At 34.1% G+C, this 15,826-nt stretch overlaps 1 protein-coding gene and 1 non-coding gene across 2 annotated transcripts in view; both read right to left on the reverse strand.

Moving 5' to 3' along the window:
* Pigx (phosphatidylinositol glycan anchor biosynthesis class X) overlaps window positions 1-15,826 on the reverse strand; it is a 24,179-nt gene continuing 8,353 nt past the window's right edge. The window contains exons 5-8 of the mRNA XM_076867001.1: window positions 11,852-11,993; window positions 4,568-4,781; window positions 2,211-2,311; window positions 1-191 (exon numbers count right to left, since the gene is read on the reverse strand). Of these exons, the coding sequence (XP_076723116.1) occupies window positions 48-191; window positions 2,211-2,311; window positions 4,568-4,781; window positions 11,852-11,993 (601 nt within the window). The 3' untranslated portion in view covers window positions 1-47. The remainder of the gene's footprint in view (window positions 192-2,210; window positions 2,312-4,567; window positions 4,782-11,851; window positions 11,994-15,826) is intronic.
* LOC143409066 (small nucleolar RNA U13) lies at window positions 7,447-7,550 on the reverse strand. The gene has a single exon (XR_013092578.1). It is a non-coding gene; the product is annotated as a small nucleolar RNA U13 (small nucleolar RNA).

The raw sequence follows: 15,826 nt of genomic DNA on the forward strand, positions 1-15,826 counted from the left end.
TTAACATATCTTATTTGGTTTATAGAAAACATTAAACTGCGTAAAATTTACAAAGAAAAATGACCATATTTGAAAACAGCTACAAGAATCAAAGTAGAACACAGGATTGTAATAAGCAGAGTCACAGAACATACTAAAGAGGTATGTATAGTCAGTCCCACTGGAACTTGCAGAGTCACATTCTTATATATCTGTGGAGAGAAGATAAAAAATAAGAAACATTTCAAATGTATGTCCTAAAGGGAGACTGCTATTTCTTGGATTTTTTTTTAATTTGATCTTTTTCTCTTTTCTTTTAAATATTTTTTAGCCAATGCATTACATACAACATTAGTGTTTGAATGACTTTCAGATCCACCATTTCATTTAATGTTATAGATTAAAATTCCCATAATAATTGATTTCACATTAGTTTGACTTTTTCTACTTGTTATATAGAATTCAGTGTATTATTTTTTTTAAAAAAACTATATCCCAGCATCACCTCTATAATCAATATAAACAATTACTTCCTTTGGCTATGTTTTACCTTTGAATATAGAATTATAATTTGAGCTCTAGAGAAAAAACAATAAAATAAAGTATCTGTTTAGTTGTTTTGTGGTATCTCTCCTCAGCTTTTTCCAGTTTGTTATTCACAAATCACAAAACTGAATATATCCTTTCCTATGGCTAGCAATGAAAAATTCTCCTATGTTCACTTTACTTTCTATGTTCTGTTTGGTTTTGAAGATAAAGGGGTTTAATTAGGAACCTTGGGAAATTTTATGTTTAAAAATAAGTTTTTAAATGAGTTTTTTTTAAAAAACATTAAAATTTAGGTAACCTGGGAATACTTTCCTTTTCTGTTTATACATACCTGGATTTTAATTTCACATTAAAAAAAAAAAAAGTTATCAACAAAATCTATAACAAACACTATCTGAAAATCAACTTAAAAAAAAAAAAGGCATCTTAAATCTTAATTTAGAACACCACCTAATTAATGGCCTAATACCTATTTTCCTGGTACATATAAAGAAGAAATAAAAGGAAAACAATCTATAAACTCTTAAGCATACTCTTCACTCATATAAAAAATCAAATGCAATTCTCCAGATTTTTTCAGGTACAAAATGGCAATGGTAGTCTACTGAAAATGGTAATCTATATTGTGTAAGAGATTAACAGCCATCCATCTTCCTAAAAGTTGGTTCAAAGAATGTCCTCCAATAAAAAATACAGCAGTGCTTTACAGTAGGTCTTCACTGTAAGCAGTAGTTTCCTGAGCTAGCTGGTGGACAGATTTCTAAGTAACCATAAGAAAATTACTTTAAATTTAAATATCCACAATAGTACATATGAATAAACCTGCCTTCTGGTTATCTGACTGACAGTTTTTGTTGCAAGTTCACTTGGCTCCTTGTAAAAACATACTAAAAATTAAGATACAGATTGTACCATTCAACCAAACAAAGCAGGCCTTAAGGAGAATTAGAAACAAAGAAACTAACAGTAATACAAGCACCAATTAAAAGGCAGCTCATAAAAGGGGAACAAAAGGATAGTGGGGAAAAAAAAAAAAAGGAAAAGAGGTACTTTGTAAAGAGACTTATCATGATGAAGAGAGGAAAGAAGTAGACTTCTGTTAACCAAAGAAGGGGGGGGGGGGAGTAAGTAGAAACTGTAGATTCCTAAGACAAAGCTGGTGCTTAGAAAGTATTAATGAACAATTTAATAATAACTGAAAACAAGCTAGGGAAGTCAAAACAGTCAAAACTACAAATGGCCCAAAGTGGCCCAGACTAGATTAAAAAAAAAATAGCAACTGTCTAGAAGCTTTATGGTAAGTTTAAATGATAGTACTGGGTTTTAGTTTCCTTTTTCTACTTCCTCTATGTAATATAATTATTTTCTTGTTAAAAAACTAATAAAAAGTTCTAAATAAAAATAAAGTTTTATTGATAAAGGAAAACTAAATGAACTTTACACTATTTTTCCTCAGCATTTCACACCTTTAAAAAGTGTATCAGCTATACTTATGTTCTAACCCAATGAGGCACAGGATTAACAGCCCCTAAATGATTGTATAACTTTACCCAAATAAGGAAACACTGTTATCATCAGTAGCAAAGAAACAACATTAAAAACAAACAAAAACTACATTCTATGACAAAATACAAGACTTAAAAGAGGCAGCACTATCTAAAAACATTAAAATATTAGCTTACTGATTTATACTTCATGTTGTTCCACTGGCATATATCCTTACTCTTCAAAGCACAAGGAGCTGCCACTTGTGACTGAGCCCAGCACCTCAAAATCGGGAACTCTAAGAAAAGTAGTAGAACACAATGTCAGAAAATCTGAATTTGGACTCAAGGTTAGTCCTATATTGAACATGAACAAAAGTTAATCCCGGGATATGAGTCTCCAAACATTTTAATACACTATATATATATGATTTGGACCCATCTATCACATACTGTTATTTCAGCATCTTTTTTTAATATTTATTTTTTAGTTGTAGATGAATACAATACTTATTTATTTATTTTTTATGTGGTGCTTAGGATCAAACCCAGGACCTCCCACATGCTAGGCGAGCGAGGTACTGCTGAGCCACAACCTCAGCCCAAGCATCTTTTTTTTATGTGGATGGATGGCTAAGAAATTACAAAATAATAAAGAAATCAAACTTGACTTAACAAATAACCTCCCCCGCTTTTTTTTTTTTTTTTTTTTTTGGTGGTACTGAGGGGGACTCTTAGTCAAGCTAAATCCTCAACCCTTTTATTTTAAGACAGCATTTCACTAAATTGCCCAGGGTGCCCTTGAAATTACTATTCTCCTGCCTCAGTCTCCTGAGTTACTGGTATTACAAGGCATGCATCACTATGCCTGGCTCCATTAAAAATTTAACACAAAAGATTTTTAAGGTATAACATTTTTAAAGTGAACACATCCTAAGCGTATAACTTGATAAATTTCCACATGGAAAACACCCATATAAAGAGCACTCTGGCTGGGTGCAGTGGCACATGCTTATAATCCCAGCAGCTAAGGAAGCTGAAGCAGGAGGATTGTGAGTTCAAAGCCAGCCTCAGCAACTTAACAGGCCCTAAGCAACTCATTGAGACCCTGTCTCTAAATAAAATACAAAAAAGGGCTGAGGATGTGGCTCAGTGGTTGAATCCACTGAGTTGAATCCCTGGGTTGAATCCCTGGTACTATAAATAAATAAATAAATACATACATACATACATACATACATACATACATACAAATACTCTGATCAAATCCAAAACAGCATTAGAACCACCACTGTTGCCTCAGAAGAGGCACTTTTCAAACTTTATTTAGAGTAAGTAAAAGATACTATTACTAGAAACAGAAAATTAGACTAGATGAGAAAAGTTATGATAGCTGAAATATTTTTGAATTTCTCATTGTAAAAGGTATGATGGTGGCAGATGTAAAATTAAAAACATCCTATCTGCCAGTTTTTAGACACAGTGCTATTAATTTTATAAACATTCTAGTAAGCCAGCCCAAATTCAAAGATACAAGGATCCAAAATCTGAAACAGGCTTCTTTTTAAAAAAAAAAAAAAAAAAAAACTCAGTTCAAAGACTGTAAGACTGTGAAGAAGAAAAAGCAAAAGAATAATTTTTTGTCTTACTTTACCCAAATCTCCACAAAAGAACAATTACAGAGCAAAACCAAAAGCTCATGAACAAAGTTTACAACAAAAGAGGTGACAGCTAGCCATAGTGGTACACACCTATAACACAGTGACTCAGGAGGGTGAGGTAGGAGAATGACAAGTTCTAGGCCAGGCTCAGTATCTTAGCAAGAATGTCTAAAAAAAATTTTTAAAGGTGGGGGGACTGGGGAAAAGCTTAATGATAGAGAACCCCTGCGTTCAATCCCCAGTACTGAAAAAAAAAAAAAAAAGCAAGTCATCTAACCATACCTCTGGAGTCAACTGCCAATTGCCAATTTCTGGGAATTAAAGGAGTCAGAGGAACATGATGAACTGTATCATGTGTACAATTAGGAAAACACCAATCATGAGAAACCCTACAGGTCAAATGGCCCAGGTCCTCTCAATACATTAGTTTTGAAGAAAAGAAGGAATGAGGAAAAAATTGAACTAACAGGCATAATGGAAATAACAGATTTATTTTAATGGACAAGATTAAATGTTAGGGTCTGAGAATCTTGCCCATTATGGTAGTAAAAGTATTGAGAAACAAGGGAATGATTAAATCAGTAGAATGAATTAGTGTTAAAGAAAAGGAATAGACCATGAGTGGGAAAGAATATGTGAAGTTTCCACTAGGTGGCTGGCAAAGTTCTATTTCTTGAACTGGGTGGTAGTGACAAGGGTATTTGCCTTATAATAATTCTCTAAATCATATATATATATGTAGTTTTTTCTATACCTGGCTTCATTTTACAATCAAAAAAGTTTAAAATAAAAAAGAAACATGCTTTTGCCATCCCTGTCCTTGACTGAAGACTTGGCATCATACATACCCTCAATTCTTATTTTCAACCCTCAGAAAAGACTTGAAATACGCACCTTGGTCACAATACATCAATAAATCTGGGTTGTTGACTATAATAAATGTTTCTTCGTCTTTACTATGTGGCCGGTGATAACGATAGTGCACAGGCAAAAAGGCTTGGAAACAATCAATGCACTGTGCATCTTGTCTGGCGTAAATGAGAATTTCAGATTCCTTGGACAAATAGTTTGGGGCTTCTATATTAAAGTTTTCTGAAATCATCACTGCCTGTTGAAGAGAAAACAGACATTAATCAAGAAAAAGAAAAGAGGCTGGAGTTGTGGCTCAGTGGTAGAGCACTTGCCTGGCATGTGCAAGGCACTGGGTTCGATTCTCAGTACCACATAAAAATAAATAAATAAATAAAATATTGTGTCCATCCACAGCTAAAAATATTAAAAAAAAAAAAAAGAAAAAGAAGAAATGGATAAAGAAAAATAAAGACACAAGTAAAACCAGAAGACTGCAGTGCAAATATACAGAAGTGTCAAATTTACCCCCATTATCAACCTTTTCATTTCCCTTCCATCCTCAAGTTTAAGTAGATCACAGGATGTGATCTGTGTATAATAAAAGTAAACTGGGGAAATTATACTCTGGGGTGCCAAATTTACCAAAAAAAAAAATTATTTTTGTGAAATTTCCTTATTAACCTCTGTTTAGGTGACAAACAGGTACCAAGAAGAGACTGTGTGAATAAAAACAGCATTATTTAATAAGTATAAAAGCTACTATGACAAAAACTATTAAACCTATATTAGGTTATAAATTATTAATATCATTCTGGTAATCTTCTGTTCTTTAGTGAAGTAACTGGAGTGGTAGTAAGATAGTACAATGTGGTTAGGCAAAGGTCAGCAAGTCTTTCTACAATGTGTATAAAAGGTTAATGGAAAAAATGGCAAATGATTGTGTGTGAGGAGTGCTGGAGATGCAATCTCACATGTTAGGCAAGCCCTCTATTGCTAAGCCCCAGGCCCTGTAAATATTTTATTCATTCATTCATTCCTCTGAAATAGGGTATTGCTATATTGCCCAAGCTGACCTCAAACTTGTAATCCTCCTGCTTCAGCCTCCCAATTAGCTGAAATTACAAGAGTGCAACTTTGCATGGTTTGCTTCATGCATTTTGAAGCTCTTTTATTAGGTGCATAAATATTTAGGATTGTTACTTCTTTCTCATGCACTGAACTCATTAACCAAAGGACCTGGTGATAGTCTTTGCTTGTTCCAAAATCTATTTCCTAATTTTAATATTGACAACTTTCTTTTGATTAGTGTGAGCATATTTTTGCCTTTTTTTTACTTTTAGCTTGTGTCTTTAAATTTAAAGTACATTTCATATAAGCAACATACAGTTGAGGAGTATGGCTTTCTTATCTGAAGATCTTTATATTTTAATAGGGATATTTAGAAATTTACCCTTAATATAGCTATTAATATGGTTAAGTTTAAATACATCATCTTGTTACTTGCGCTGTACTTATAACATGGTCTTTGTTCCCCTTTTCTCTTTTTCTGCCTTCTACCGGATTAACTGAATTTTTTTTTTCTTTTTGGTACCAGAGATTGAACCCAGGGGTGCTTAACCACTGAGCCACCAGAAGTTTATATATTTTACTTTGAGACAGGGTTTCACAAAATTGCTTAGGGCCTCAGTTACTAAGGCTGGCTTTGAACTTGAGATCCTCAGCTTCCAGAGGCACTGGGATTACATGTGTAATCCACCAAACCCAGCTACCTGAATATTTTTTATAATTCCATTGCATCTGCTTTGTCACAAATTAGCTACGACCTTTGTTTTCGTAATAGCTTCAGGATTTACATGTTTAACAAATTACAGTCTACCTTCAAGTGACATTGAATGACTTCATGTTTCATTTCACAACTTTATAAAGTTATACCTCTAATTTTCTCCACTCAACCTCTGTGATATTTGTCACACATTTTACTTTTACATATAGTACTAATACTACACTACACTGATGTTTTTGTCAGTAATCTCATACAGAGTTAAATTGTAAGAGAAAAAAATTACCCTTTTAAGCATTCTCTTTCCCTTGTATAAATCTAGACTTTACTTGGTATCATTTTCGTCCCGCCTAAAGGACTTGCATTTCTTGTAGTGGAGGTCTGATGATGAGTTCTTTCAGCTTCGTATGTCGGAAAGCCTTCATTTCCCCTTCATGTTGAGACATTTTCAATAAGTACAGAATTCGAATTTCACAGGTTTTTCTTTCAATGTTTTATAGATGTTATCACAGCTTGTTTACATTATTTCTGACAAATCTGCTGTCATTGTTGTTTTTGTTTCACTGTATATGCAAGGTTTTTTTCCTGTTTTTGTTTTTGTTGTTTTAGTTGTAGATGGACACAATATCTTTATTTTATTTAGTTAGTTTTTATGTGGTATTGAGGGGGTCAAACCCAGTGCCTCACACATGCTAGGCAAGTGCTCTAACACTGAGCCACAATCCTAGCCCCCCTCACTGCTTTTAAGAGTCTTTTTTCTCATTGTAGAAAAATTTGGTTGACGTGTGACTTGTAGATTTCTTCATGCTTCTTGGACTTAAGCATCTTAACCATATGTTAGTTTACAACTTTCATCAAATTCAGATAGTCCTCAGTCATTATTTTTCAAAACTTTTTCCATTTTCACCTATTTTTATTCAATGGAGATTCCAATTACTTGTATACTAGGTCACTTGAAGTTGTTGCACAAGTTGTCTTATGTTCCAGTCACCTTCTAAATTGGATCTTTTATCTTTTATATTTTTGGTAGGTTCTATTGCTATGCCTTCAAGTTCATTAATTTTTTTCTTCTGCAATATTTGATCTGCCATTTATCCTTTCCAGAGTTATTTTTGTCTCACATACTGTAGTCTTTTTTCCATATCAGGTGAGTAATGTGATCAAAACATCATAAGAAGGTTTAGAGGGACGCACATCTCACACAGCATTGTGAACACCCCATCATCATACTTGGGAACTGAGGATTGGTCACACACTGTAGTCTTAAATGTTAGTTCAGTGCTGTTTTTTTTACAGAATCTTCCATGTCTCAACTTTCTGAACATACTGAATATAGTTACAGCAACTGTTTTAATGACCTGCTTCCTAATCCTAACATCTATGCCAGTTCTGGATTGGTTTCAATCAATTAAATAATCTCCTCAATATAGGTTTTATTTTCATATACACTTAGATAACTGCTAGATTTTGTGTGAGTCTGTGTAGTGCTAGGGATGGAACCCAGGGATTCGTCCATGCTCACCAAGTTCTCTACCACTATGCAAACCCCTCAGGTCTCTGCTACTTTTTTCAAAGAAGTCATAATATTGTGAACCTGATCTCATTTGATGCTAGGTTTTTCTGTATTTCCATATTCTTTTTTTCATTCAAAATGCTTTATTTACTCATTTTTGATTGTATATATTCTTTCCTATAAATATTCTTGAGCTTCTTTAAGATGCAATTAGGTCAAAGGCTAGGGATATAGCTCAGTTGGTAAAGTGCTTGTCTTATATGCAGAAGGTCCTGGGTTCAATCCCCAGTACCACAAAAAAAAAAAAAAAAAAAAGATGCAATTAGGTTATCTGGAAATGATTTTTTGTTTTTGTTTTGGGGTGGGGGGGTTAGCAGAGATTGAACTCAGGGGCACTTGACCACTAAGCCACATCTCCAGCCCTATTTTGTATTTTATTTAGAGACAAGGTCTCACTGAGGTGCTTAGCACCTCACTTTTGCCAAGGCTGGCTTTGAACTCACAATCCTCCTGCCTTAACCTCCCCAGCCACTGGGATTACAGGCGTGCGCCACTAAGCCAGGCTGGAAACAGTTTGGTTTTTTGAGGGTCTTACTTTTAAGATTTGTTAAGCAGGACTGAGGCAATGCTCAGTTTTAGGCTAAGTGCTCCCCACTAATGAATAAAAGCTGTTCTGTTTACTCTATCCATTGTCCAAAAACTATAAGGATTTTCTCAGGCTGCTCAGTGGAAAGAGACACTATACTCTTGGTCCTGTGTGAGACCAAGCACTGTTACCTCTCATTTTGTCAGATGGTTCTCCTCCTGGCATCAGGTGGTTTCCTCACATACATGCAATAATGAATACTCAGCTACATATTTGAGGGCAACCTTGTACAGATCTCTGGAGTTCTGCCTCTATGCAGTTCTCTCTCCTCAAATATACTGTCCTGTGAATTCTAATGACCTTCCTTTCCCCAGAATCCTATCTTTATCTCAAGAAGTCCATCAGGCTCTGTTTGAGTTCCTCCTCCCTGCACTACAACCAGAAACCTCTCTCAAGGAAGTAAGCCAGGACAACCATAGAGCTCCCCTTGATTACTTCCCTTCTCAGATATCATTGCCTGATAGTCAGTGACTTTTTTTTTTCATTATTTCATATATTCTAGTTATTTCAGGTGGGAGACTAAATCTGTTCCTTGTTCTCCAACTTATCCGGAGGCATAAGTATTAATGCCATATATTTTGATTTGGCAAAAATATGGTTTCAAAAACACTATTTTCACTTGGATCTATACAATAGGAATTTAATATTATACTGTTCTTAAAATATATGACAAATTTGATTAAAAATATCTATAGGGAGTAGGGACATAGATCAATGGTAAAGTACTGCCTACCATGGATGAGGCCTTCAGTTGGATCCAGTCACACTAATAGCCCTACCTAAAAATGAGGTGAGTATTTATTAGGCGTGTATCTTATCCTTGGTGAACCTATTTAAGGCTTGCAATTATTTCCAAATTGCTCACAAGCTACTTAAAAAGCATTTGTTATCATACCACCCATGTGCTTTGAGAGCCCAATTCTATTTATCTATAGGAAAAGAATTAAAAATCTCACTGTAGCCAGATGCACTGGCACATGCCTATAATCCCAGCAGCTTGGGAGGCCAGGGCAGAAGGACTGTGAGTTCAAAGCCACCCTCAGCAAATTAGTAATGCTCTAAGCAACTCATTCAGATCCTGTCTCTAAATAAAATACCAAAAAGGACTGGGATGCGGCCTAAGCACCCTCAGTTAAGCACCCCAAATTCAACCTCTAGACAAAAAAAAAAAAAAAATCAGTCTAGGTATATAGGCATCAATTAATCCCTTTATATAAATTCCCCTCTATCCTCATCAAAAAATACCACTTTTCATGACAAAATCTCTCTGCATAAGGAATTAGGCCACAGTCTCTCAGCTAGGAAAAGGAAAAGCATCTGATATATAAAGAAATAAACTTCCAATTACCTATCACAAATTTGGCATCTATTTTTGTAGAAATTTTTAAAATAAATATACTTACAACATTATAATTAGGGATTTGAAAGATGGTTAGAAGAGCAGTTAAAGAGAAACTTGTCAATCAATGTATAGGGGCATCCTTTCCCTTCCACCTTTTCTTATAACATTCAAACTAATCAACCAAATCTCATCCCAATCAAAAGTGTGGGTGCTTTAACTTCCTTTTGGATAACTCTATCCAAACACTTTCATTTTCTTAGAACATGATAAGTGATTTTATTAAGTATGTTTAAATATGATTCCAATTCACATAATTACAAGCCAAGAACCATGTTTAAATTTGAAACCTATTATTTTAAATTCCAAAAGCTTCACTTAAAAGTCATAACTTGGCAAAGAAAATAATGAGGTCCTCCCATTTAGGTACACGTATCTAAACTGACATGCATACACACAAAAAAACTTAGAACAAAGGAAGAAATATGGTAACTGAGGATTCAGTGTCAGAAACTTAGCATTACAGACCTTTCTTTATCTCCTGAATTTTAAGCCATGAGAATATATTTCTCTGATAGAGAAAGTTAAAATAAATGAAAAAAGTGAAGAAATTGTCTTAAAACCACAATTAGAAATAAACTGCCCTCATGAATGACTACAAAATTCTTATGTGAAGCCGGGTGCAGTGGCACACACCTGTAATCCCAGCAGCTCGGGAGGTTGAGGCAGGAGGACTGGGAGTCAAAAACAGCCTCAGCAACTTAGTGATGCACTTGGCAACATAGTGAGACCCTGTCTCTTAATAAAATATTTTAAAAAGGCTGGGGATGTGGCTCAGTGGTTAAGTGCCCTGAGTTCAAACCCTGGTACCAAAAAAAAAAAGTATGTAAATAATAATATTATTAACTAAGACAATTTCCCAAAATTTGTTTTTCCCCACTTTGGTGGTACTAGGAATTTAACCCAAGGGTACTCTCCTCTAAGCTACACCCACAATTTTTTTTTTTAATATTTATTCTTAAGTTTTAGGTGAACACAATATCTTTATCTTACATTTATGTGGTGCTGAAGATTGAACCCAGTGCCTCGAGCATGCTAGGTGAGCACTCTACCACTGAGCCACAACCCCAGCCCCTATACCCCCAATTTTGAAACAAAGTCTTGCTAAATTGCCCAGGCTAGCCTCAAACTTGCAATCCTCCTGCCGCAACCTTCTAAGTAGATGGAATTACAGGCATGTGCCACTATCTGGCCCAAAATTTCTTAATAGGAACCACCTGGGTTATTAAAAAAGGTATTTGAATCCAAGCTAGATGTACTAAATTGGGATTTCCCAGGAACACAATAATCAACTCTTGACTATGTGAGATTCATGTCAGGAAAGAGCAACAAGTTTGCAACCAGACAACCTTAGATTCATTTCTTGGCTCTACCATTTATCTATATGATCTTTTATAAGTTACTTGGCCTCCTTGTGATTCAGTTTCCTTATTTATAAAATGGAAATAATATCTTCAGGATTGTTATAAAGATTAATTTTACCTTGCTTCCTTTAGAAACAAATATACAAAAATTAAATAAATATTAAATATTAGTTTCTTTTCCGAATTATACAGATATCAGGGCATATGTCTATCTACTTTAACATATAGGCTATTGAAGCACTATTTATTAAGCATTCTTTTCAAGATATACATATATATATATATATATATATATATATATATATATACACACACACACACACACATATATACATATATATATGTATATATGTTTATATACACGTTTTGTGTGTATGTATACACATGAACATAATTTTCCTAAGTCACTAAACTATGAATCATTCTGCTGAAAAGCATTTAACTGGCTCAGTTTAGTTGGCTTAGTCCTAACAAGTATTACTTATTGAAGAATACTCCCATCTCTGAAGATATCACTTTATACACTTCAATAACAATTTTAAAATACTATAAAATTGTCTTATCTACTATTTTGTCTTAATCCAAATTATAGCATTCCCTAAAAAAATTTATTAATGGCTGTACCTCTGTTATGTTTCTCTCTCGTAATGAAGCCAACTCATAAGGATCCACAAAAAGTCCTGTTGGGATATAGTGTTTAATTAAGAGTCTGCAGGTCTGTAAGTCCTCAATGCTTTCTCCAAATTTCACTTTTATTAAAAGGTCTCTGAAAAACAAGTGCATTTAAAATAAATTTCTTCATTTGATTGTTAAATGAACTAGCATAACATCATATCCATAAAAGTAAAAACAATCCCCAGTACAATCATCAATGAATCAATCAATTGGTAGAAATCCCTTGAGTTTTTGCCAAATACCAAGATAAGCACAAGTGAGATATAACTCCACAAAACTGGGCAAAAAAAGACCAGGGAACTGAAAAGTGAAAAACTCCAAAATTTCACATAGGACTAACTGGATGACATTCAAGTTCCAACCAACCAATACTTACAGAAACTGAAGCACTCACTACAGACCCTAGTCTGGTAAGGCTTAGTAGAAAAAACAGCCTTAGAGTAAATGTCACTTTAGCTTTAAGAATATACATTTAGGGGAAAAAAATGGTTAAGAGAGGATTAAACAGATTGGGGGGCAGAAGGATTACAAGTTCAAGGCTAGCCTCAAGCAACTTACTAAGTCTTAAAATTTTTTTTTAATTTAATTTAAAAACAAGAAGGAATGAAGATATAGCTCAATGATAAAGTGCCCCTGGGATCAACACCCAGTATCAAAAAAAAAAAAAAAAAAAAAAAAAAAAAGCATCAAGCTGATAAGTAACAACCGCCAAAAGAAGAAAAGTCCTAAAAAAAGTCACAACTGCCAAAAGAAGAAAAGCTCTAAAAAGTCTCTAAAAGAAGACAATCCAACTCAATAACTTTTGTATCAAAAACATTCCATGTTCAGCATCCTATAAAATGTTATTAACAGATGCAATTAAGCAGGGAAATATGACCATGAAAATATTAGTCCATAGACACAGACCTAGAAACGACAAAAGTAACAAAATGGAAATTAAAACAGTATTTGTACATTCACCATATAGGTTCAGGGATTTAAAGACAAGCATGAACGTTCTGAAAGAAAGAAAGGGTAATTTTTAAAAGAACTGAATGCAATTTTAAGAGATAAAAAATAAGACTCTTGAAATAAAGTTACCCAGATGTGATTAAAAGCAATTAGATACTGAAGAATAAAAAGACCACTGACTTGGTGAAGAGCATCATAAACTATCCAAACTGAAGCATAGAGAATAAAGAAGAATAGGAAGAAAAAATAAATAGTTTCGGTGATCTTTAAATAGCAAGTGGTCTAGTATATGTACAACTGGAGTCCTAGAAAAAGAGGAGAGAATGCGACAGAAAAATTAAAGGCTGAAAATGTTCCAAGTTTCATGAAAATTATAAGCCCATCAGTCTGAGATGTCCAACAAAACATAAGCAGGATCAACATAAACAAACCACACCAAAGTATATTATTCTTCAGTCAAAAAATAAAGAAAAACAGTCAAAGGCTATCAAGAAAAAGTTCACTTTGTAGAAAGTAACTACAATAAGCCTAAGCCATAAGACAAAGCATAAGTAAGCTGCAACTATACAAGACTAGGCATATTTAAAGTAATAAAACAAAAAAAGCTGTCAGTCTATAATTATTCATCCTGGAGAAAATCCTTCCAAAATGAAGGCAAAATAAAGATAAAGACAAACACAAACTAAGTGAATTTCTCACTGCAAGAACAGTAAAAGATATTCCTCAGGTAGAAAATGATAACCAGATGGAAACATCCACAAGAAAAACTGAAGAACATCAGAAATGGTAACTATGTGGGTAAATACAAAAGACTTTTTTGGCCAGGTCTGGTGGTATGAACCTCTAGTCCTTGCTACTTCAGCAATTCCACTTCTAGGAATTAAAAGAATCAAAAGTAAGAATTTGGAAAGATATTTGTACACATATGCTCCTAGCAACATTATTTGCAATAGCCAAAAGAGAAAAACAATCCAAGTGTCCATCAACATTCAATGAAATATTATTCAGTTTTAAAAAGGAAGAAATTTTCTGATATATGCTCCAACATGAATGAACTTTAAGAATATTATGCAAAGGAAAATGAATAAGTCACAAATATTGTATGATTCCACTTATATGAGGTACCTAGAGAAGTCAAATTCATAGAGACAGGAAGCAAAATGGTGGCCAGGAGCCAGAGGAAAGGGGAATTATTACTTAATGAGTACAGAATTTCAGTTTTGTAAAATGAAAAAAGTAATATGGAAGAATAGCAGTGATGGTAGCACAACCACATGAATGTACTTAAGGTCACTGAAGTGTACACTTAAAAACTGTTAAGATGACTTTTTATGTTACGGGTACTGTATCACAATTAAAATAAATAATATAAAAAATATAATTGAAGCAAAAATAACAACAATGTAATGAGGAGTTTATAACAGAAGTAAAACATGACAACAAAAGCATAAAGAAATTAATCTATTCTAAGATTTATAATCAATTTATTCCAAATAAGATGAGAGAGAAAAAACTAGCGAACAAACAGAAAAACAAAGAGAAAAAAAGTAGCAAGGTGGATAAATTTAAACCAAAATAACTATATCAATATTTACATAAAAGTTGGGGCTGGTGTTGTAGCTCAGGGGTAGAGCACTTACCTAGCAGGCGTGAGGCACTGGGTTTGATCCTCAGTACCACATAAAAATAAATAAATAAATAAATAAAACAAAGGTTAAAAAAAAACTCTACATAAAAGTTAATGGTGTGGGCAGGCACACTTGCTTACACCTGTAATCCCAGCAACTTGAGAGTCTGAGACAGAGGATTGCAAGTTTGAGGCCAGCCTTGGTAACTTGATGTGACTGGCTTGGAACAAAAAAATAAATAAAAGAAATGAAACAAAAAATAACTTGAAATAAACTCAATTTTAAAAAGGGCTGTGGATGTAGCTCAGTGCTAAAGCACCCTGGTACCCAGTACCATAAACAAATTCAAAAAAGAAAAAAGAAATGGTCTGGCCAGGCACAGTGGCATATACCTATAATCTCAGCAACTTGGAGATTGAGGCAGGAAGACTGCAAGCTCCAGGCCAGCCTCAGCAACTTAGCAAGACCCTATCTCAAAATGAAAAAATAAAAAGGGCTGAAGATGTAGTTCAGTAGTGAAGAACACCTGAGTTCAGTCCCTAGTATCACAAAACCAATTAAAAAAAATAATAAAGTAAATGGTCTAATCATTCCAATTAGAATATGGAGACTGACAGACTACATGAAAGAGAAACACTTGACTATTTGCTATCCACAAAAAACATTAAACAAAAGACATAGATTAAAAGGATTAAAAATATATTCAAATATTAATAATAAATAGGGGTGGCTATTTATTAGAACTTTTTATTTTTTATTTTGATACAGAGTCTCACTAAAGTGCCAAGGCTGGCCTCAAACCTGTGATCCACCTGCATCAGCCTCCTGAGTCACTGGGATTATTGGCATTTACCAACACATCTAGAGTATTTTTAAATTTTTATAAAGAAATTTGTCTTAATTATCTTTCAGGCAACATTTCTTCATTTTGTTCATAGATACCATATAAAACTTTATTAAAAAAAAAAAAAAAAAACTTCCAGCTGGGTGCAGTGGCACACGCCTATAATCCCAGAAGCTCAGGAGGCTGAGGCAGGATAGCGAGTTCAAAGCCAGCTTCAGCAAAAAGAAAGGGGCTAAACAACTCAGTGAGACCCTGTCTCTAAATAAAATACAAAAAAGGGCTGGGGATGTGGCTCAGTAATCAAGTGCCCCTGAGTTAAATCTCCAGGACACACACACAAAAAAAAAAACTTCAAGAAAATCAGATACACCATGACTTTGGCACTTCCCTGATCCACCTATCTACCAACTTTATAAAGGAAATATTTGTAATAAATTCATGATAACTTCCAGCGACCGCCTCTTCCTGTTCTGTGTTCATAAACCAACCTTTTAATAATCT

Source organism: Callospermophilus lateralis, chromosome 10 (assembly GCF_048772815.1).
Source record: "Callospermophilus lateralis isolate mCalLat2 chromosome 10, mCalLat2.hap1, whole genome shotgun sequence".
In the NCBI taxonomy this organism is placed as follows: Eukaryota; Metazoa; Chordata; class Mammalia; order Rodentia; family Sciuridae; genus Callospermophilus; species Callospermophilus lateralis.